Raw genomic sequence first — 24,346 nt, 5'->3', positions numbered from 1 at the left:
TACATTCTGTTGTTTTTTTTTAATTAGACAAAATACTTCAGGCTCAGGAAAAAGGCAGTAGAAGGTTCCTCAAGGGTGAAAAGGTTGTGAGTCACGTCGACCTAGCCAGCACTGCCATGTATTTGCAAGATGACTGGCTTGATAATTCTCTTTAGCTTCTTCTTGATTCTCGAAATTACTTTGGAACCTTTTGGGGGCTGCAGTTTAGGACTTTGGTCTCTTGAATGCTGTGTACTAAGTCCTTAGAGGTGGTGAAGAAGAGCTGTGATGGAGGAGACTGCTGCTCAGTCCTTAGGAGCTGGGCCTGGGTGATAGGAGTGAACAAACCGGGCGCTGTGCTCCGGGTTCTTTAGTTTCACTTGGTTCAGACGGCAGCCAGCAGCAGTGTCCACGGGGCGCTTTGTGGTGGAGGAAGGAATCTTAGCTGTCCTTTGTCTCTTCTTTCTCTTTTCAAGAAACTCGGGCTTCCCAACTGCTTTAAGATATAAGTTTAAGTTTTCCATAAAATTTCACAGTTTGAATTGCAGTGAGACCTCTTACAAGTTAAGCTTCAGAGCTATCCTCCGAGAGTAAGACAGGCATAGCTCTCTTCGTTTCCCTTTCCCCCGTCTTGAAAGATGATAGTGGTAATCTCACGTGAAAACCTTTTAAGTAGTTTCTGATGTCTTTCTGAGAATGTGCACAGTTAAAGCCTCATTGTAATGCCTGCCTGCTTTGGTTTACTCTCTCCTGTAATGGCCTGGAAAACCTACACAGACCTCTTAGAGCAGAATATAAAAATTCTGCTGTTGCAGACCAAACGTTTCACTTTACAGGGCAGCCTGCTGTAAAGGAATTACAGATATGGCAGTTATGACCACCGCTGTTCCTCTTTAAAACTCTGAACAGTGATCAGAAGATTTTAATTATAGTCTGTAAAACCAGTCCTATGGAGAAGTACATGAACAGGTCTTCTGTGATTGTAATTAACTGGACCTGCTCTAAGCTTGGGACAGTCCCAGTGCCTCTGGTGTCTAGCCACCTAAGCCTTCAAATGTTTTTTTGTTTGTTTGTTTTTAAGTTAGTTGTCTAGACCAATGCTTCCTGACCTCTTTCATGCTCTGACATGCAGAGAAAATGATAGTATTTGAATAGCATATCGAGACCACTCTGGGCCAAGAGCAAACTACCTGGAGGCTTGCGTTAGCCCAGGCTCTGCCCTGCTACTCCGAGGGCTTGTCATACCTATTCTAGGGTAAGCTTGGCTCTATTTACATCTGTGGTCCTGAGATAATGATCAATGGTGACCCCTTTAACTCTTACAAGTTGTTCCAGGTTAGACAATAAGGGTCACTCAGCCAAACCAGTAAGCTGTTCCTGGCGCACCCATTGCGAAGCTCTGCCTAGACCACAGCTTGGGTTTGTCTGTCTCTCCGCAATCTTAAACTCTATTTGCATTGCCCCAGTCTTTCCTCAGTAAGCTTTACTTTCAGCACTAGGTAAATATTTATCAAATATTTTCGATGTGTCAGGCACCTTACATACATTCTCATTTAGTCCCTCCAGCCCCCCTGTCAGCTAGGTGGTGGTACCTCCATTCTGCAGGCCGGGAAACAGGCTGAAAGTGGTAGCTTGCCCTCAATAACACAACTGTCAAGGCCTGAGGTAGAGTAGCAGGGGAGTTCCGCTGCACCTGCCGGCTGCGTGCCGTGATGGTAGCTGCTCAGCATGCTGAGATTGCGTGGTGAGCTCAGTGGACAAAGTCTGAGCTCGCCCAGCAGTTGGGGCAGGTGCAGGGAGGGTGGCGGCGGGGAGATACTGGCTGGCCCCCCTCCTGCTTCTGGGTCACTCCCGTCTGATGAAGTTTAGTTGGGCAGGTCGTTGAGGTATCACTGAGAATCTCAGCTCACTCGCTGTTTTGATAATGGCCTACCCTACCTCCGACATAAAGAATAATAATCAAAGTGGCTATGGCAGTAGAGTGGTCGTGAACCCTCTTGGTGTAAGATTTTTGCCTGTCTTCACCAGGGGGCATTTTGCCCCACAGTAGATTAGGTGGCTTGGGACTTGCTATAACTATAGGGGAAGATCCAGCCATGATGCATGAGGAACTTTATGCTTTGTTTTGTCCTTAAAGCTGTCTTAATTCCTCTCAGAGCCAGAAAAAATGTTTTGATTGGATTTCTTAAGATCATATGTTGGTGCCTTATTGCCCTTAAAGCATTCTTGGATTAGGTGAAAGCTCTTTTCTCGTGCCTCAGGGCTTTATTCAAACCTTGCTAGGGAAAGTCTAGAGGTCTCAGCCCCTCATATGTTCTAGGGAAGAAACTGAGTGTGTAAGATTAGACTGTCATTTTAAGAAGGGCTTTCCTGTGCTTACTTGCTTGTCAGTCACAACCTGGGGGAGAAGCCCGAGTTCACATGGGTATATCTCTGTTCATTCACTTATTTATGAAACATTTATGGAGCATCCACTGTCTGTCGGTCACTGTGCTGAGGTGCTGGGTGTACAGCTCATTGTGGCAGCATGAAATGGGAAGGCAGTTTGTCTGTCTTAGTCATGCAGGCAATACTTTTCCCAAAATTTGCATTTTGTCAGATTTCATCCTTTCCTATATTTGACACGTTTTGTTTTCTTTTTAGCATTTCTGGCAAGGAGTCCATTATCGCTGGGCTTTTTTCATGGCCAGTGGTCCATATCTAGATGACATTGCAGAACTGGTGGATGCGGGAAAGGTAAGTGTATTGCCAGGGTGTCCCTTGTCGCCTTGGTGACCTGCCCAGCAAGCCTAGTCAATGGGCACTCCGCAGAGGTAGGCTCGGCCAATGTCCACGCTGCCTTACACGCCGAGTTTAAGTGCTGTGTTTTGGGTTCTGTCTCCATGGGAATCATAGCCATAGACTGCTGCATTTGAGACAGAGCGTACACCATCTAGTGCAGCCCCTTTGGTTTGCAGATGAGAGGCAGGCCCAGAGAGCTTATGTGATTTTCCCAAAGACGCTTGGTTACATGGTAGCAGAGCTGGGATCTACAGCTGGGCTGCTGCTATTTTGATAATGGTCCTGATAAGAAGCCACCGTGAAGGCAATTGTTGCACAAAGGTGGGGACACACTTGTGAGTTTACAGCTGAATTGCTTCTTGAGCTTCTTTAGTCCGAGGGTGAGGCTGCTTTGGAGGCAAGCAGATTTCCAGATGAGCAAGGAAATCAAACACTGTGGAATCTAAACAGAACTGGACTAGAAGTTAGGTCCCTGGGTCTCCTGCTCCCAGGCCAGTGTAATAAAGTCGGCAAATAAATGGTATGTCTGAGAGGGTCAGTGGTCAGGATGTGATTCAGGATTGATGGCGATTTTGGTAGAGACAGCTGGTTGGTGTTTCTGTCTATTCGAGTCTGTCCTGCAGCGGACTTGGTGGGGAGGGACTACTGCTTGGAGCCTGGTCAGCCCTTTTTGGGTGTCGAAAGGGCTCTTAGGGCTGATGGCAGTTGAAAGACTCCTTAGCTACCACCTGCCTATTTAACTTCTTACGTGGTTTTAACGGCTCAGACATGCCACCTCTGGAAGAATAACCCAGAAGGCAAACTCATATTCTGGTACTGATATTCGTGATTTTATTGAGAAATTATATGGAATTATAAATGAAGGGAGCACTTCCCTGGAGGCACAGTGGTTAAGAATCCGCCTGCCATAAAGCCCGCGGGCAGCAACGAAGACCCAACTCAGCCAAAAGTAAAAAAAAAATTAAAAAATTAAAAAAAAAAAAAATAATAAACAAATGATTGGAGAGGCTTATGTACCCTAGAGGGTTGCATGAAGTCACAGATAAAATGATTCTCATTTTATAGATGAGAAGACTGGCTCAAAGGGATAAAGGGACATGCTCAAATTTGTAGACGTGGGACCAGGACTCATACCTCTGACCCCAGTCCTGTGGTTTTCCCTCCTCACCATTAAGCTGCATTCTTCGTGCTTGAAGCTGATCTAGGACTTAAGCTTAAATTGACTTGTCATTTTACACTGGGCAGGGAAAGGGTCTGGAGCAAGTCTAGCATCACACCACGTGATCCTTGCTAAGCCATATGGAAAGAGCCCCTTGAAATGTATTTTCTTGTGTTGGCACCTGCCCCTTGCTGGCCCATCTCATCTTTCCATTTTGGTTTGGGAAAGAAATGTTTTTAGGAACTACTGGCTGCTTTTTGTGCATTTAGTTTTTTTATTCTATTTCAGCCAAGGAACTTATGATAGAAAATGGCCCACCACTGTTTCCCAAATATTTTGGTTCCAAGTTTGCTTGCCTCTTCTCAGACTTCTAAGTCTTGATGTGTACTGGGTAGGCAGGAGCTCAGCCTTGTTGTGGCTGCAATGTGCCTCTCTGTAGGGATCTCCCCACATCCCACAGGGGTGCTTATTTCTAGGAAGAAGGAAATGAGCCATCATCAGATACTACGGCCCATAGTTCTGCATAGTGCTGAATGGGGATGGAGCCTCATCATTGCAGAGGTCCCTGTCCTCCAGACGTCACCACATGTGTCCTGACGTCGGCTCCAGACCGTCCACATGCTTATCATTGCTCTTTTGTGTTCAAAACATCGTGATGCTCTCTCTACCTAGAAATTACTATTTATGCAACACAGAGAGGTGTTTGTGTACATGTCCCTATTGAATTTGGTAGATAACTGGTGGAATGGCTAAAAGAGGACACGGTAGAAATAATGATGCCCTTCAAGTGTCCTCCTCCAAGGGTGAGTGAGGAGATGTTCCTCCGGCCTTTGATTCTCTTCTCACCAGGGTTATTTGGGCTCAGGAGTCATTTCTGACAGTGAAGGGCTCTGGGACTATGGCGGTTGCTAGGTGACACCGGATCCACGAAGAGGCCAGCTGTGCTGTGCATCCTGCTGCTTTGTGGGTGTGAGAGGTTGTTGCCTGTCTACGCTGCGAAGTTGGAAAGGATAACAGAACAGATCTGCTTACCCATTGTGTGGTTAGTAAAGACTGTAAAGTTGGACGAGGACAGTGAAATCCTTCCAACCTTTGGCTGACTGCTGAATGAATCTAATTAGCAGGTATCCGATAGAGGGGCTGGAGTTGTTTTTTGACAGTGTGAGGCCATGAACCAGAAGAGGCTACTCTTAAAATACTTTAAGCTTTGGAATGAATAATACATTTGTAATATTCAAAATCCAAAAGGTAGGAAAAGTTATTTCATAGACTCTTCCTTTGACTCCTGTCCCTCAGTCATGGAGATTCTCCTTGTCAGGGCCCCAGCATTATCAGTTTTTTGGGCATTCCAAAGATGTTTTGTGATTCAGTAGGGTGAAACGAAAGAATGATTTATAATTAGCACAGTGAGGTTAATGGGCTGCTACTGAAACTGTGCCTTATGCCTGAAGTTTATTGGCATTTTCTCCTAAGCACAGTAAACATTTCCTGTTTTTATACTATTTAGCAAACTGTTGTTGGTGGGGTGCCTACCACAATGCATGGGGCACACATATACAATGGAATATTACTCAGCCATAAAAAGAAATGAAATTGAGTTACTTGTAGTGAGGTGGATGGACCTAGAGTCTGTCATACAGAGTGAAGTAAGAGAGAAAAGCAAATACCATATGCTAATGCATATATGTGGAATCAAAAAAAAAAAAAAGGTGCTGATGAACCTAGCTGCAGGGCAGGAATAAAGAGGTAGACATAGAGAGTGGACTTGAGGACATGGGGTGGGAGGGCGAAGCTGGGGTGAAGTGAGAGTAGCATGGACATATATACACTACTGAATGTAAAATAGCTGGCTGGTGGGAAGCAGCAGCACAGCACAGGGAGATCAGCTCGGTGCTTTGCGATGACCTAGACGGGTAGGATAGGGAGTGTGGGAGGGAGGCTCAAGAGGGAGGGGATATGGGGACACGTGTATGCATATGGCTGATTCGCTTTGTGTACAACAGAAACTAACACGGTATTGTGAAGCAATTATACTCCAATAAAGTTCTATTAAAAAAAACACTTAAAAAAGACATGAAAGAAACTTGAAACCCTGGTTGCTGCACCTGAGGAGGGGAACTAGATGGCTGAGGATCAAGTATGGGAGGGAGATGTTCCTTCATACCCTTTCATCTTGTTGAGCATGTGTACGCACCTGTGGTTCGTGTACTCATTAAGGCCATTGGAGTCCACAGGCCCATTCAAGATCCCAGGTGACCAGCCAAGCTTCTTGGTTGAACGATGATGTGTCTCGGTTTATTTATTTTAGCCAGCATCAGAATAGTTCCTGTGGAAGTTATTTGAATCTAATTCAGAAGTTACTGAGGGCTTCACCCAGTAGTGTGTGGAGAGATGCGTTGGTCACGCTGAATTACATCCTGAGCAGTGCTGTCCACTAGAACTTTCTGCAGTGATGGAAATGTTCTCTGTCTGTATTGTCTAGTGTGGTAGCCACTAGCCGTATGTGGCTGTTGACCACTTGAAATGTGGCTAGTGCAACTGAGGGACTAAATTTTTCATTTTATTTACTTTTAATTAATTTAAGTAGCCCCATGTGGCTTGAGGTTAACCCTTTTGGACAGTGCAGCTTTAGACACAGTGTAATAAGTTCTGAGGCAAATGATTTCCCAGACCCGCTTTGGGGTGGCCAGGCCCTAGTTTTGCAATGAACTGTATTCCAAAACTTTGAACTCCTTATTTGCAGCTGGATATTTTCTCCCATAGAAAGAATGTAACGGCTAGGGACTGAATCCCTGGGACCACTACGAGAGTGTTATCTTGCCAGATGTGGTAGGTACCTCACAGCCGTGACGCTACTGAAGTTTTCAGATGCCACTGAAAATTGTTTCTATGGGGAAACATAGGCCGAGTTTCTCCCCTCACCTTCTGGCTAGAAGGAGTGCCTGTTTTTAGGGGGGCCTAGGGACGAGTCCTGGGATACACATTTACTGCCTTGGAGAGTATCCTCCCCCTGCCCAATCTCACCTCCTATCTTCTAGCCTTGAGTTTTCCATCTGGGGCCAGGAAGTTCAGAAATGGCAAGTCTGAGCAAAGCCCACCTTTTCCTTCTTCATATCTGCTTAGTTTAAGCCCCCTTCTTTCCCTTTATCCCGCCCCAGGAAATACTGATCCTGTGGCAGAGCTCAGGGCCACGCCTATCCGAGAGGGGGTGCTGGCGCTGTGTCCTGCCGCCCTGCGCCGGGGCCCGTCCACAGGCGTGAGGACAGGGATTGCCAGGGGCCTTTAGGTCTCCCTGGATCTCTGTCATCGGCCTCTGTCTCCTCGCACTCCCCCGCTGTGAGATCAGTTGCTGTGCCCCGTGGAGGCTGCGGCCGAGGGTCTGAGGAAGAGGTGACAGACTTGGGCTTCCCTCCCCAAAACACCCCCATGCCATGCAGTGATGACATCGGGTGCCTGGGACCCCAAGTCTGCTTCTCTGCTAAGATCTCTGACCTTGCACTTAGCACGTAAACACCTGCGCTTGTTTCCTAATCTATCCAACAGGCTGGCTCAGAGGCTCCCCTGCTTTAAGCACTACTGTTCTGTGATTTGCTCAGGGAAGTGGGGATGGAGGGAGAGCCTCTCTGCAGGCCACCGTGCCTGCCTGGGTGCCATCCTCTCTCCACCAGCTCTCCGAAGCTCCTGTGCTGAGAGGGTTTCTGCCCGAGAAGCAGGGAGGCTTGCCCAGTGGCTGATGAGCAACAGTGTTCTGAGGCCACACCAGGGAGGCTGAGGTTCCCATGGTCCCTGTTCTCATGGAAGGGATGTCAGGCAGCAGCTGCCAAACCCCGGGGCCTGGTTTTGTGCAGCCTTTGTTTAGGGAGGGAAAGGACAATCAGAGAGCCTGAATTTGGGTCTGAGACTGGGATGAATGCTGCAGCCGTGGACTCCTGGTCAGCTGTGCGCCCCGCACGTCTGCATCGCCCTCGAGTGTGGTATCAAGCCCGCCGCTTTATACCAGGGCTCCCTGAGCCGGCCAGACTACAGCAGTGTCATCACATAAATGTCCCCACCTCACCGTGAGTAACCTTTCTTTCCCCTCTCTGGATTTTTGCTCTGATCCCTTTGTCCATAGCAAACAAGCATTCCAGGTCTGACGGGAGGCTGTGTGTAGACACTGCCTCATTATCCCGTTAATCTCTGTTTGCTGTCATATATTCAGCCAACAGTGGCTTTTGCCTGCCTGTTAATTGAAAGCCTCTTTTTTCATTGTCACTTACGGGAAGAACTGAATGCCCGTTATGCTACGGTCAGCCCTGTGGGATTATCCGCCACAATAGGCCTGATCAACCAGATTAAAGTGTGCCGTCGCTGTGGGCTGCCTGGGTCATCAGTTCAGGGTCTGTCTCTCTGGTCAGGTTCTAGAGTGGGCGGAGCTAGGTGGGCGGGCCGCTCATCCTGGAGTGGAGCAGGTGGATTCCTGTTCCCTTGTGACCTCTCGTAATGCCGCTGCCGCAGCCGGTGTCCGGTGCTCAGTGACAACGAATGGGTGTTCCCGCCTCCTTTCTTTTCTCGATGTCTCTCTCTGGTGCCTGCTTTGTGTGCCTGCTCTGCGTCAGTGCCTGGCACTTAGAGGGCAGACGGTCTCTGTGGAGTGGGTGAATGTGCAAGACACAAGTCAGGAACCCTAAGCATAAGGCAGAAGGCTGCAGTGATTCCCTCCCTGATGTGCAGAAAACTCACCTCCACCCCTAGAGATCTGATTTAGTTGTTCTAACTGGAGACCAAGGACTCTGCATTTTAAGCATGCATTCAGGTGATTCCTTTTCAAGTAATCGGCATCCAGAAAGCAGTGTCCCAGCAGCTTGAAGGAGAGGGATGGGTTCGACATGCAGGGAACAACTTGGATGCGCTCCACTCTTTCACCAGACAAGGCAAGCAGGTTTCCTCTAACAAACCAGCTCAGATCTGTTCTGTTCACAGTGGCCACCATGCTGGGGGAGGTTGAGGTCACCCTCAGCTTGCTGGAGAGTGCCACGATTATTCATCAGTGATGTCCTCCACAGGTGCAGATGGGGGTGGTGGCCTACGGACCATGCAGCTGCTATCCTGGTGGCCTGGAGACTGGATCCTCAGGTGGCGCAGCCTGTTAGCATGAGGCAGGCCAGCCAAGATGCAGGCTGCGATGAATCACCATAATCCTTGGCTACCTTTCCCTCCCCTTAAGATTTCAGGAGTAGATGTAGAAAGCAGCTGCTGATAATGAAAGGCTTAGTGCGTAGTGGAGAGAGCACAGACTCTTGGCACCAGCTTGAATCCTGCTCTACCACTTGGCAGTTATGGGACGTTGGGCAACTTACTTAACTCTGCGCCTTAATTTATTCATCTGTACAAGGGGAATAATAGTACCTCATAAGGTGGTTGTAGGGATTAAATGAAGTAAAAGATACAGAGCACTTAGAAGAGTGCCTGGCACACAGTGAGGACGGTATGTGCTCTGACTTTATGAGCTTATCGTGGTTTGTGGGCACAAAAGAATTTTCAACTCTGGAGAAGGGAACTTTTGGAGTCCGAGATGCTCTCTGGTGGCAGGGCTGTGAAATTCACACAAGAGCAAGGTCTGTCGGGTGCATGCGAACACAAAAGCACGTACTTCTTCCTCTTGTAAAAGGGAAAGGGTTGCGAGACGTAGGCTTATGCCGTCTGACAACTTACACCTGCCTGTGGGGCAGCGGCAGGTAGTTCACTGGAAGAGCCAGTGGATAGTTATTGATTTTTGCTTGAAGTTTTGAAAAGGATGAGTTCAGTTGGATTCGTGCATAGGGAGAGGGTGCTAACTGGTCCTAGTTTCAAAGGAGGTTGCTGGCAGTACTAACGCTACAGTAAAAAGAACCGGCAGCACTCAAGCCTTTATGCGCTGGCTGAGCTGGCGTTCCTGGAAGTTCCACCCAGCTGCTGTGTGGCTTAGCAAAGCCCCTAGGGCAGCTGCAGCCAGGGAAGGGCCACAGAGCCCACGCAAGACTCTCGCTTCCCAGTTATCTTACTGGTTTTCACCTAAGTGACACTTATTAAGCTCCTGCTGTGTGCCTAGCATTGTGCTGGGTGTTGGGGGGGCGGATACAAGAGGTGACTAGCCCACAGGTGCGCTAAGCTTTGACTGAGTAGACGGGCCAGACATTCAACAAATGGAAACGATCTGTCCCTCTTCTGTGCACTGCCTGTGAGGGGCCACGGGGACACACGCAGCGAGAACCCTGGGACGCCTTCTTTGGCGTTTACCACGCAGGATGGCGTGCCTGAGACGGGCACTGGGCTGTAGCAGGCCGTCTGTGAGGAGGGCCACACAGGCACAGGCTCTGCGGTGGTTCAAGGAGAGGACGCGCCGCAGGCTCGGGTTGGGGCCGGGCCGGGCGCCCGGCAGACGTCGCAGAGGGGCACACACCCCACGCTCAGACAACAGCAGCTAGCGCATTTTGGTAACGCGGGGTCCACGGAGGGTGGAGGTTGGAACGGTAGTGGCCTTGGGATGCTGGCCTCGGGCGCCATGGAAGGGCCCTGCGCAGGGGAGCGAGGCACCTGGCGTGGAGCCGGAGGAGGGTTACTGGTCGGGCTGGGCTTCCTTACATCGGAGACGCGAAGAGGCAGGAGAAGCCGGGGGGCAGCCGTCTTGCCGACCCGCCTTGAGTTCCTGACCCGGGGGGCACCACGCAGACCGGAGAGAGGCCCGCCCGGGCTGGGCACGCGACACAACCAACTACCGACATCACCCGACTTGACCCACGCGGCCCTTCTCACCTGCTCGTCAACCTTTCTTGTTTTACAGATTCAGCCAGTTATTGAGAAAACCTTTCCGTTTTCTAAAGTTCCAGAAGCCTTCCTGAAGGTAGAAAGAGGACACGCACGAGGAAAGACCGTCGTCAGTGTCGTTTAAACAAACACTCAGTTCGGTGCCTGTGGGCTCTTATTTGGTGAGTGCCTGTAGGCCCCGACTCTTTCCCAGCCGTCCCTTTCCAGCTTAGACTAGAAGTTCCATGAAATAAACTTAGCACACACACGTTTCTGCCAGTCATTTCCTGTCTGCTGCGCTGAGCAGAGACTGATTTTACAGCCACAGCCCCACCCTCTGTCATCACCTTGCTCTGCCCAGAGCGTTCTCGTGTCACCTGCCCCGACGCGGCCGCGCACTCCTGTCCGCCGAGCTCCTCCATGCCAAGCGCAGGGGATACACACGTAAGCAGGGACAAGATATGAACATCTCTGCACTTGGACTTGTCTATAAAGTTGCTGAAAATTGCCTATTGTTATTTTCAAGCTGTTCTTTCACAGCAGATTTGCAAATTGTGGCGGCATCTTCTGTTCTAGTAGCTCAAACTCTGTTTTATCATCTTAATTGTGAGAGATTAGAACTTTCTGCACGTGGAGGGATGGGAAGAGCTTACTTAAAGCTAATTCCTTCTTAGGGTCATAGTGAGCACTTTTCCCACTGGCCAAAGTTTCCTTTGATTTTTATTCCATCTGCTCCAGTGTGCGGTCATAACAGCCCTCAGAGTTCTGAATCTCTTAGGGTCATATGTAAAAATCTCGCCAGCGATTTGGTTGTTTACGCTTTTAGAAAATGAAATTTGATGTAAAGTTTGTAACTTTTTAAAACACTTACTTTTTTGCATAAGGCTAGTCCTCTTTCGGCAACTGAAACGTGCTTCTCTGGGGACTGTTCCGTGGAAATTACCACCATTCCACTGGGGACCAGAGTTCTCCAGTTTTACCTGAAATGCTTGCATTTAGGTATCTCGCCAATAAACCCGTTGCGGCTTTTGCGTCTCTAGTCTGTGCCCTCTGATCATTGACGGTAAGTGTCCAGTTCCCGCCACGATCCCCTCATTACTGCAGCTCAGCTGCTATCATTTGGCTTCTGACGTAGACCTGTCTGAGTAGCCTTCTACTTGGTTTCTTCCTGATAGACACTCATTTGTAGTGTTGCATGAGGGTTTTTCTCTGGAATTGCTGTTCTCACCAGTACAAATTTACCTCAAAAGCAAGATGTTTTTCCAGGTGTGAATAAGCCACTTTTGACTTCTCTGAATTCAACCTCAGCTCTTTCTCTTTGAGGCCTCCCAGTGGTAGTGAGGGGCATCTCTCGAGGGACGACCTCACTTACCCTCATGTCCACTCAGAAAAGTGGAGTGTGCCCCTTCACCACTGAGTCTGGAAAGAGGGTAGTCAGAAATCTCCCCCTGCTGTTATTCTAGCAGCTCTGAAACCCACCTTGTCCAGATCAGACATTTGTTTCTAAGCTGCCTGCTGACCCTCTTTGAAGTGTTACGAGGGCTAGAATGGACTCTCTCAGATTCCATCAATACGGTTAGCCAGAAACAAGTTTATTCAAGAGATAAATTCAACACAGACTAGACAGTCTTACCCCACCTTACTGTAGTGAGACACACAAAGGCCTAAGGCCAGAGCTGTGCACCTAAGAACAAGACGCATGGCAGCTGCTGTTGGACATGTGCAAACAGCTTAAAACTGAAGGTAAACTACTCTGATGGCCGCCACTGCCCAGCACAGGCTCCAGAGGATCAACATTTTACAACTGGAAACATACGGAGTAGCTAAAAGGAAACGAGATTTGTTCTTCCAAGCACCAGTGTTCAGTGACGAGGACAACGACATGAGGACAAAAAGAGGAAGCGTGTATTCAAGGAATGTTTCGCAGTTTTGTTGAAACTGTGAACAGCACTGAGGCCAGGGAGTGTACAATCAGCAGCTAAATATTTTCAGTTTCCACTGAAATACTTGCTGTGTCTTAGGGTTCTCAGATCTGAGATCTGGCCAACTAGGATTGCTTCAGTCTCCTTTCTTTCGCTTTCTGGAGAGAATTGCTGGTCATCCTCTTGAGCCTTCCACACCTCTCGTTTCTGCTCCCAGAAGTAGATGACCTGAGGCTGTCCCCCAGCAGTCATAGCAGGTGTGGGGCCATGGAGCCTCACAGGGAAGGCAGCCCCGTGCAGGCCTCGTGCCAGTGCAGCTGGACAGGAGGGCAGGAAATTGGGCTACAAGACCTGAGTTTAGCAAAGGCCTGCGTAACGCTGCTTCAGAACTGCCTGTAGATGAGGATGGGCTCATAAATTAGGTCATGGTAATCCTGTTTCAGTAGCATCTGCAAGAAAAGCACTAAACAACACTCACATGTGACATTCTAGAGTGGGTTAAAATAATCCAGATCCTGCTAATAAATGTTAGCAGACATGCTATCTTTGTAAATTTACTAATTTTTAAAAAATATATTTTTGGCTGCATTGGGTCTTTGCTGCTGTGCATGGGCTTTCTCTAGTTGCGGCGAGCGGGGGCTACTCTTCGTTGCGGTGCGTGGGCTTCTTACTGCGGTGGCCTCTCCCGTCGTGGAGCGTGGGCTTCAGGAGTTGTGGCACACGGGCTCAGCAGTTGTGGCTCATGGGCCCAGCCAGTCTGCATCACGTGGGATCTTCCTGGACCAGGGCTCGAACCCGTGTCCCCTGCATTGGCAGGCAGGTTCTTAACCACGGTGCCCCCAGGGAAGTCCCCTAATTTTTAATATTAACAGAAACACTTTGTTTAAACTTAGTTGCTTAAGGTAGGTCTGACTAGATAAGGCTTTCCCCACTTTGCTATACGGCATAATTAGTAAGTCCAGAAATCAGAAGATCAAGGACCAAAATTACAGGCCTAATTATTTCTTCTCAGATGCTGAACAGTCTCCTACCTTACAAACTTGAGCTTCTGTCCTTCCCTTTAAAGTGGACAGGACTTGTCGGTCTGTTCTTGTTCTCTATCTTTGGATATAATTTAACATGTACATAGTCTTGTTGCTAACGAGGCAACCTGTTTAAGCAGCTACTGAAAAGAAACGAAAGGGATAAAACAAGAGAAGGATAAGTGACTGGTTTAAAACGATTAGTCTTTTGAGAAGATGAGTGGTTGTCCTGGTCACGGTGGTGTGATTCAAGAGAGAATTTAGAGCTGTTGAAGGAGCAGGTCCACTTTCTTCTTGGCGCTTCTGTCTGCAGCCCTTTTTTTTGTTTGTTTAAATAAGGCAGCTGAAAGACCTCCAGAAATATTCCTCCTGCATTCTTTAATTCAGGTCTACAGGACCATGGCTTCCCACACTTGTGTTAACTTCTCTTTGCTGACACTGTTGAGGATAAGGTGATTTTGATCATACTGTGTACCCCCTGAAAGACAGAAGAGGAAAATGATAGAAGGAAACATGCCCACATGAAGAGGCTGTAGCAGACACAGTTTATCACAACACCAATGTAACAAGAGTAAGCAAAGTGTAAAACTATGTGCCTCGAGGAGACAAAGCAGGGAGGAAAGCCCAGAAACGCACTGAGGGCTGAGAGGTTCCAGCCTCTGGGGGGTGATGTGTTAAAGCCCCATCATATGGCACCGGCGGGGGGCGGGGGCAGAATCTAGAAATGGGAAAAGGAGTAAAGAGATTGTGACAAATATTCAGTGGTGGGATTGTGGATTTGAGACACCAGCAAAATAAGCAGGCAGGCCTGAGTAGAATAGTCATCGGAACAAATTTTGCATGAACAATGAAAAATAGTTGTATTAGGTCAAAGGGGAGGTCTGAGTGACACCCAGAAGTATAGGCAGGGCAGCACTCCCACTTCTGGGAACCCACAGGCTGTGGTGTGTAAAAATTCATAGCATTTAACATGCTGAGTTCCATCAGACTGTAAAAACTAGTATGGTTTGCCTTTCACCAGAGTATTTTTTTCCAAGGGTGCCTACTAGGTATTTCAGATTCTTTAGCCTCATGGCCTCTTCTTTCAATGGAGAAGTATCATTAACAAAAGAAAGGGTCATGTGATATTTTTTTCCAGTGTGGAGTAAACAGATACCTTATCCTTTTCAGCATAAGCCTCTGTACCAACGTCATAGCACCAAGGACTCGATCAAAATTAAAATCTGTTCATCTCCCTGCAGGGTAAGTGCGACTGGTATTGAAATCATACTGCAGCCTCAGGCCAAGAGGAATTAAACGTTCTTATTCTCTTTGAAACCATTTACAAAACATCCAAAAGGTCTGAAAACTTACACAATAGATTTTGATAGGGATGAAATCATCTCTTATGCATGCCCCTCTTCTAAGAAATTGGTTAATCATCATGATAACTGAGAGCCTCTGCACAGCTAGGTATAGAATACAAAGGCAAGGTGCCCTGGGCATTTTATGCTTAAGTTTGGAAAAAAAAAGTCACCACCACCACAAACCCCACCATCTCCACTGAGACACAACATACTCCACTCCACTGAGATTTCAGCAAATATTATCTTAAGGTCACAATGTCTTTTTTCATTCTTCAAGATTATAGTATCTTAAACATACTTTCTGTGTATATTACATTATAATTCTAATTAGAGTCATGACGACTAGAAAGTTCTTGAGAAATAATCTGATTCATTCTTTGCCTTTGGGGAGGATTAAAATCCTCACAGACTTTTAAAAAGTGAGTGTGAATCAGCTTACACTGTTGTTATAATGTCTTTGGTCTGGAATAATACACGGATGTCTACCAAAACACCAGGAGATAGGTTAAAAGAAATAAACCTTACGGTAATAGTAGTAGGTAACAAATGGTCAACAGTTGTAGCCAGTGAAAGTCACAGTCTCCTATGGAGAGATGTATTTCTATCCCCCTTGCACAGTATGTGGGATGTGTGGCCCTACTCCCGCTTGTCCACAAGATGGCATCATTCTCCCACATTCTGAGACATGTAAACTAGTTTAACAATTGATTACTGTAGCTACCATACTCCATATACTGAGAGTTCACAAACATACAGAACAGTAGCCTTATTCCAAAGGCACTGGACTAATTTATATTGCATTTTAGGAAGTGATCTTGGAGCTTTCAAGCGAAGCCCTAAGGAGGAGGCTCCTGAAGTCCCACAGTCCTTTTCAGAGTCGAAGACTAATCCTTACTCCTGGTCAACTGCCAGGGTAGCAAGTGGGGGAAAATCCCATATCCTTGGAGCTTCCAGAATGTAAGCGCTCTGAAGCCAAGGTACTGTCCTTTTTTTTTTTTTTTCTTTTCTTTCACTTTGATACCCCCAGTGTGTGGCACAGAGCCTGTCACATATTGGGTACCCAATAAATACATGTTGAAAGAATAAAAGGAATGCGCTAAGAGACTAGCTCATAAAGATTACAGTGACCTTAACCCTGGACATAGGAAGCTGATCACATCTGTAAGAAACATGAGTCCGTATTTTCCCCAAAATCCATGTTTCCAATTCAGTCTAGTCACATTCCTTTGGCTTCTCTGGAGGTTTTGAAACTCTATCTTGTATAGACTGAGGAGCTCCGGTTTAACAAGTTGTTCAAAATAAGAATAAAATGATAGTGACTCTTAACAGTTTGAACCTCCGGTTGATCATCTATAAAATGGGTATCTTACTTGTGTACATATTGAGAGATCTGTCGTGCCAGCCTACAATGCATTTGTCTCCTGCTTGTACTTTATACACTGTACGACTTTGGGCCCCATCCAGCCTGGAGTTAGATATTGCTTAGTGGTGCTCCCTAAATGTAGTGCCCTGCCTTCGCCTCATTAAACTTAGTTTGCCTCTGAGCACCTTCCTGTTCCTCAGATTCTTCATAAATTCGAATCCCATTGTTAGGTGGCTTGGCCACTCTCCCCACCTGCAGATCAGAAGTGACGGCCACTTTTCTCCAGGGGCAGTCACCAAAGCCCCTGATGGAAATGTTCAGGCTTATTCTCCATCTTCCACAAAATTTATTTTAAAACCAGGTTGCAGCTGTTTCTTTACCACTCTATCTTAATTTTTAATGACAGCTTTGGCCTAGAACCCTGACTCAGGTAAAATTGAGCCAACTTTCTAGCCGTGATTTAAAGTGGTGTGTGGTATAGTATGGTTCCACTAAATTGACGAACATAACCACACTGGTTTCCTGATAGGGGATAGAAAGTCTCCATTAATAATTTGAAGCAAAATTACCCCATATGACATGAATAAAACACACCATCATCATTTGCTTGTCTATAGCAACAAAGGTTCACTGAATTCCCATGTCTACTTGAGGTCAGTTTTTTTTGCTTTATGTTTTAAAATTATCATCAGTAGTTCTCGTAGACAGGCAGCATGGGTATTACCTGGGAACTTGTTAGACATGCAGATTCTTGGGCCCTACCCCAGACCTACTGAATCAGAAACTCTGAGGGTGGAACCCAGCAATCTGCGTTTTTTAACAAGCCCTCCAGGGGACTCTCATGCAGATAAAGTTTGGAACCCCCTGGCCAAAATGTATTTGTTCTTCCCCAAGCACCATCAATCGGTTTGCTCTGGATTAACTTCACTGAACAAATGTTCAGTTGAAATCTTTTTGGCTATGTTGTTTGTTTTAATTCCTTTTCAGTCTTAGATCTTTACAATGAAAGTTTACATGCGTGTACATGAGAATCATCAACTCTACAGACTGAGGTCATAGCCTTTTAACTTGTGAATTTTAGTCTAACATCGTTATAATAAATGGTTTAAAGTCGGCCCATGTCCGGATTCCACCTCAGCACTTAATGGGTGTGAGATTGTGGCCAAACTGATTAACTCCTCTGAGCCTCAGTTTGGAGGCTGTAAAGTGGGGGGAGGAGGGATAACACAGGCCTCTTGGGGCTGCTGTGAAGATCACGTGAGATAACGTATGTACAGTGTATAGCATTGAGGCTGGCACGTAGTAAGGGATCACTTACTATTAATAATAGTACATGCATCATTTTCAAAAGTAAAGAAGAGCTTTTTAGTTAACTAAAGAAGACACAACAAAGAAAATAAAGGAAACGATCCTTACCTTTGATATCTAAAACTAAATTTGGCTTCAGCTTGCTATAGATCCTGCCGTCAGACTTCATGCTCCAGAACTGACTGTCGATGTTCTGTTCGAGTGCCAGGCCCAGTTTAGAGCCAGAGGTTACTAGGTTCCCCACGATGGCCAGGCAGCAGTCTTCTGCTATCTGCTCAGTGGAAAAGACAAGGTATCGTAGACATGGGTGGATATACATTCAGCTACCATTGGAAGCAATTTCCTGTGTGAGCTGATTTTTAAAGTTATCTTAGTTCCTAGCTTCATTTATACCCCACATGAGGAATTTCAGCTTTTAGCCATGGTAACTGGAATCAAACAAATATTTATGCCCTTCATTTCAGATAACATGTGATAGAAAGTTCTCAATTCTTGTCCATTTATGCCCTTTGTGAGGCCCTCTGTCTTACAAGTAAGGGAAGCCTCCTTAGAACACTAAAAATGCCCGTCATGATATTTCCCCCCAGAAATCACGATCTGAGGCTGGGTCTGTAGCTAATCTCCCCGATGTATCCACTCAGCCTGACCCTTCCGGAATATGACTGCATCTCTAATTTTGAAGCCTGCTGTAGCACTGAAGTTGCTAAAAGGGCATTTTATCATTTTAAAACTTGGAATTCCATTTACTGATTTGTCTTCCTTCATGAGAAATGTCTAAAATTTTCTAAAAAGGCATGCTATCCAAGTATAAAAAGAGAAAACATAAATGCAGTAGAGTGTGTTCTAATGCAAAGATCTTATGGGTCCTTCTATGAAGTGAATCTACCCTTAATATAATGTAAATAAGGTATGGTAGTCATGTTCATGTGGCATTCACACATATTGCTATAGAAAATGCTTATGAAAAGTGTACTGTTCTACAATATATTGAGATAAAAGGGTTGTGATAATCTAGGACACTTTCCTTTTTCTCACTGACCTACCAAATTCAAAGCTGTTAAAATAATATCACTGTAATGTTCATTAGAACTAATTGTTGAAAGATGCCAGATAATTCAAAGGCAGAAGTTTGCTTTTTCTACGCCTCTATATTAGTTACTTCTGTTTCTCATGCTAGTTCTTCTATGCGTGTCTAAACAGTACTTCTGTTTACTGAAAGGATGATTCTCCCTCAAGCACAACAGACCCAATTAACAAGCTGTACTTCCTTTCAGCAGGCCGTAATGCCTTCTGCTGACTCACAGGGCACCAGGATTAAAAAAATCAGGAGGAAACAGTCAAGCCCATAAAATCAAGGAGTTAAAATGAGTATGTACGATAGAAGTGTGAGCAGCTCTCATAAAATCTTACAGCACTCAGCTTTTAAATGTGCATTGTGGCGGGAGTGATAGGAGGGAGATGGGCAATTCTCCATTTTACAACGTGTGACAATTAGGAAATGGACTGTGTTGTACACAGGGTGGTTATCTCTTCACGCTTCAACCTAGTCTGTGGGGTCCTCCAAAATGGAAACAAACCAAGTGATCTGTGTTGATAATGATGGGGCTTATAAGTTTACTTCTATAACAAGTAGGTTAAGGAAAAAGGGGAGGGTAACACAGACACTTGCTTTTTCTATTACTGTATAAAAAGTATAGATATAAAGATTCTATCTTGGATCAGTGCTAGATTTACCTCCCATTTGGTTCCTAGACAGGTTCTATCAGAACTAAGAAATAGTTTCATGAAAAACCTTCTAACTTATTTCTGAAAATGCTCCAGGAATCATGAAGTAGCATCTACTTGAAGAGAGATGCTATTATAGACCCTTGTCTAATCCAAAAAGCTCACCCTGCATTTGAAGAATCCTTCTTGATAAATCCAAATCTGATCATCAGCACCGACATCCTCCATGACCTGTATTCTGAGAAGCTTCAGATCCTCTAAGTTTCCATTGGTTGACATGAATAACCCTGTTGCTTTGTTTCGAAGTCTGAAACAAATTCGTTTCTAGAAGACAAAACCCCAGCAATAGTCATATACAAGCTGTACTTTAGAAGCACTGAACAAGCATCATTAGCAGGGGCAGAATCCCAAATGAGGCTGGATAAGGGAAAACTGCTATATCTGAGAGTTTCAGAGGCTTTAGGATTTTCTCAATGAGGAGAGGTTGACAGAATTTCAAAGTGCCTGGGGCTGGGAGCCTGCCTATGGACAACCCAGGGCTTGGGACATACCAGGTTTTTTGTTTGTTTTGTTTTTTTTTTACAGTACGCGGGCCTCTCACTGTTGTGGCCTCTCCCATCGTGGAGCACAGGCTCCGGACGCGCAGGCTCAGTGGCCACGGCTCACGGGCCCAGCCGCTCCGCGGCATGTGGGATCTTCCCGGACCGGGGCACAAACCCTTGTCCCCTGCATCGGCAGGCGGACTCTCAACCACTGCGCCACCAGGGAAGCCCCATACCAGGTTTTGATGTCAGGTGTAATAACATTTCTGAAAGCAGTCACAACCTTCTGGCACCAGAAACACAGCCAAAATTCAGAAATTCTCGGGGGTGGGGTGGGGGAGAGGCCAATTTCACACTTAAAATTGAAACTAAAAAGTTAATTACATTTACAAAAAAGATTTCAGAGAAGAGCCTATTCAAAGCATGTAGAAAAAGAAAGTACCTGAACAAAAGGTCGTAGAGAACCTATTTGGCGACAGCCACTGAATTCACACCAATTAGATACTTCTGCTGGTGACAATAGGAACTGTTGACCCCTGTAATTGCCATATTCATAAGTAACCCATCTGGAAAACAAAAGGAGATAACCACAGTAAGTAGCAATATCCATTTCACAGTGGGCACCAATTATATTTTCAGAACACTTTGATTTTTAGACTGAGCTTTTTATTTATTTATTTTTAATTTATTTTTGGCTGCGTTGGGTCTTCATTGCTGTACTTGGGCTTTCTCTAGTTGCGGTGAGCGGGGGCTACTCTTCATTGTGGTGCACGGGCTTCTCATTGTGGTGGCTTCTCTTGTTGCAGCATGCGGGCTCAGTAGTTGTGGCACGTGGGCTTCAGCAGTTGTGGCTCATGGGCTCTAGAGCGCAGGCTCAGTAGTTGTGGCACACGGGCTTAGTTGTTCCATGGCACGTGGGATCTTCCTGGACCAGGGATCGAACCCGGATCCCCTGCATTGGCAGGCAGATTCTTAACCACTGCACCACCAGGTAAGTACCTAGACTGAGCTTTTTATACTTTAAATATATGTTGGAGGATAAAAAAAGGAAACTACCTTATTATTAAAAACAGCTATAGCACCCATGTCTTGACAAGTAGCAAATTCACGGTACATGAGTATTTATGCCCAAAAGTTCCACTCTTGAAGAGAAATAGGTAAGTTTTTTTCTTCAATAAGGCAATGAACTAGAGATAGTCTTTTAGCAGGACAGCCCAGTACTTCCTGTGAACTTTACATAAAACATCTTCAGTTGTAATAATGGACCTTTATTTAAATGGGTAATACTTGTCAAGTTCTTACACAGGTTAAGTGCTATATAAGGGTTAGATAAAAATAAATAATAAAGTTTTATTTAAAATGAGAGTAATCTTCCTCAATCCAGAAAACTACTAAAGATACTCAGGTCTCTTCCACACAGAGATGCTGGTACCCACACCTGAAGTCTGGGTTCCAGTGCAGACCAGCATGCAACCAACACAACAGTCTTGCTCTCTGGTTGATGTATTAGATCAAGGAAGAAGGTTCTCTGTTTTTAACCCTGGAACTCTAAAATGTTATCATCATAGTCATTTTATCATAAAAACAAAATATTAGTTTAAACCTGTTGGAAAAAAAAAAGTCATGCATAAAATTCTATCACCCTAATAATCCGAATTTGTTTTTTGAATAGCTATAGTCCCCTCCACCATTTAATGCCTTCAAACTATACCTGTTGTTTTGGTGAGTGAAAGAAAAATACTTTTGTAAAAACACATTACATTGATAGTCCTTATTCATTTTTACATCTTAATTTCAAAATTATTCAAAGTTGAGAAAAATCTTCCCATGTTGACATTAGGTCATTTTGCCTATAACATCTGCTAGTCACTCCTAGCTGAAGGAAAATCCCAACCCTTACTCCAAAATCAAAGGACTTGGTCTTTCAAGAGGATAAGCAAAATCAGTTCTCTTTCCTACTTGCTAAGGAAGCGCTCAATTTATTGCAAAGCGTTCGCCTAGGAACTTTGAGAGTCCTTACCTTAAGTAAACTAAAATTCTGGATGAAGAGATGATGTCCCACACATGGCTTTTCCCAACAGGAAAAGTATACTGTGAGGGAACATAAATATTAACCCTTACAGAAAAAAAGGGGTTACACGTCAATTTGGTTAAGGTAACAGAGAAGAGAAATATGATCAAACTTAATTTTTAAAATCTATTTTATTGAATAAACAAGTAGGTAACTCACTTACATGCCACCAATCACCTGAACAGAGCGTATGTGCGTGTTGAATCCTAGGGATTGGAGATTAACTATTTCTGTACTAAATTCAATCTTTTTTCCTTTGAAGTCTTCTCTTTCAAAAAGAATAATTGTTGGTTCAGACAATTCCTGTTTAGGAACAAAAATAATGTTCTGTTACTCATCCTTGATAGTAATTCAAACTTAACGTGAAAAGCATCTCGTTACAAGGACAAAGCAGAAGATCTGGCCGGACTTGGCCTGCTCATAAACTCCCTTTTCCAGAACGTCTGGGTGGTTATATACTCCAAAGCTAAAGCAAGGAAGGATGGAGGGCAGAAAGTTTTTCCCTTACGTAGAAAGGCAGGTAAATGTAAAGTATTATAAAACGGGGAAAATATCCCAGGCATAAAGGAACAGGTATATATGCCTGGAATATCAATTCTAATGGAATTTATTTTCAACTTTTCTGTTTTCTATTGAGATAAGAAGGGGCTGGAAAGTCAAAGACATAAATGGCGAGGGTCGGGGGCTGTGGTGATCTTTGGGGGTCTAGTGGTAATCTGCCTAATAAAGGAAGCTTCCCCTTGTATGCATTTTCAGATGTCTTTGTTGTTGTTTTTAACTGTCAATAAGACAATGATTCTGTGTATGTATTCCCAAACTTTCCTGTAGGAATAATTGTTAGGAGAGAAAAAATAGCATGGAAGCCCCAAGTTCAAGTCCACTGATTTTCAGAAAAATTGGCAGCTTATGCTTGTTTTTCAGATTACAGACCCTTATGACCCTAGACTAAGCTCTGATGATAATAATCCTAAAATCATAAATGATACATGAAAAATTCCCTAACTTGCTTAAAGTTTTGTGGCAACGGTGTGACACCTTACTGCTTCATTTATGTGGATGTGCTCTGATGTGTAGAAAGATCTTGACCAATAAACAGAGCAGATCAGTGTGGAGACGTGTTCTACATGGTCTAGAAATTAGGTTATATAAACCATACAAGAAGGAAATGACAGAAACTGTAGTAGTATCACTACTTTGCACGTTCACTGCACTTTTCTGAGATGGCATGCTAAAACGTTCCAAGCACTCTAATCTAGCGACAACAACCAAACGATTTTGAAGTACTAAGTCACAATTAAAATATACATTCTTAATATGGATAAAATATTCATTTCATCATAATCAAAACTTAAAAGAACATCATCTGTAAATGTCAAAAGTGATGTGAGCATATATGCTAAGTTCTGCTTGAAGAAAGGCATTTGAAAGCTTTAAATCTAAAGTGGGTTTGTTTTTTTTTAAATACTTGTAGGTTGCTTTTAGAATTCTAAGCAGGTTAAATATCAAATTTTTAGATATTTTATTATTTGTAAGCTAATGAATCTTACCACATCATTTTATGTTTCACTGCTACTATTTTCACATCTCAAGGAAGGTCAACATTTTCGTTATTTGAACGGGCAGGAGGGGATGAGAAAAAGCCAACTCACATATGTTCCTTCTACCTTTAAAGCTAAAATCACCAACTACATATGTTTAAAGCTTTTTATGAGATATCAGCTACCAAAAACTAACAAATACTTCCCAAATTGTCAGATACACGCAGACTTTAACATCTGAACATTATCTCGCAGTACTGTTCTATCGAATATTGCTTTGTCTGCATTAAAATTAAAGGTTTCTGGTCAAAAAGGAGCACTATAATCTGGATTGGCACATACACGAGAAACTGAGAAAAGTCATTTCATTGCAAATCTCTAAAACAACAGAGGAATAGATTTAAAAACTATAAGGAATTTCTGCAAATCAATAACAACAATGACGGGAAACTAAAGAGCTGGGCAAAGGATATAAATAGGCAATTCACTGAACAGAAAACCTAAATGACTAGTACGTATATGAGATCTCACCAACAGTGAAATGCAAACTAACACAACTTCTACCCCATTCTTTCAAACTGACAAAAGTTAGAATGTCAGAGACTACCCCATTCTTTCAAACTGACAAAAGTTAGAACGTCAGAGAATACTCAATAATGGCCATGATGCTGAAAACTGGAATCCACATGCACTGCCAGCAACAGTGTAAAGTGGTGGAATTCGGCAGTACTTACTGAAGGTTGCATATTCATGCATGTGAGATCCAGTAAATCCACTCTTTGTTTTTGGCTGCACTGGGTCTTCGTTGCTGCCCACAGGCTTTCT

At 44.7% G+C, this 24,346-nt stretch overlaps 2 protein-coding genes across 4 annotated transcripts in view; one reads left to right on the top strand and one right to left on the bottom strand.

Moving 5' to 3' along the window:
* The window catches only part of RTN4IP1 (reticulon 4 interacting protein 1), a 166,607-nt gene extending 154,888 nt beyond the window's left edge, over nt 1–11,719 (top strand). For all 3 annotated transcript variants that reach the window (XM_024755146.1, XM_024755143.1, XM_024755148.1), the window contains 2 exons: nt 2,623–2,715; nt 10,722–11,719. In XM_024755146.1, coding sequence (XP_024610914.1) covers nt 2,623–2,715; nt 10,722–10,829 — 201 coding nt within the window. In that variant the 3' untranslated portion in view covers nt 10,830–11,719. The remainder of the gene's footprint in view (nt 1–2,622; nt 2,716–10,721) is intronic.
* Nucleotides 11,720–13,351: 1,632 nt separating this feature from the next.
* CRYBG1 (crystallin beta-gamma domain containing 1) overlaps nt 13,352–24,346 on the bottom strand; it is a 56,596-nt gene continuing 45,601 nt past the window's right edge. The window contains exons 16-20 of the mRNA XM_024755106.1: nt 22,147–22,286; nt 20,355–20,478; nt 19,536–19,694; nt 17,754–17,916; nt 13,352–14,106 (exon numbers count right to left, since the gene is read on the bottom strand). Coding sequence (XP_024610874.1) covers nt 14,018–14,106; nt 17,754–17,916; nt 19,536–19,694; nt 20,355–20,478; nt 22,147–22,286 — 675 coding nt within the window. The 3' untranslated portion in view covers nt 13,352–14,017. The remainder of the gene's footprint in view (nt 14,107–17,753; nt 17,917–19,535; nt 19,695–20,354; nt 20,479–22,146; nt 22,287–24,346) is intronic.

Source organism: Neophocaena asiaeorientalis, unplaced genomic scaffold (genome assembly GCF_003031525.2).
Source record: "Neophocaena asiaeorientalis asiaeorientalis breed wild unplaced genomic scaffold, Neophocaena_asiaeorientalis_V1.1 scaffold105, whole genome shotgun sequence".
Lineage (NCBI taxonomy): Eukaryota > Metazoa > Chordata > Mammalia > Artiodactyla > Phocoenidae > Neophocaena > Neophocaena asiaeorientalis.
This window is presented reverse-complemented; position numbering and strand designations above follow the sequence as displayed.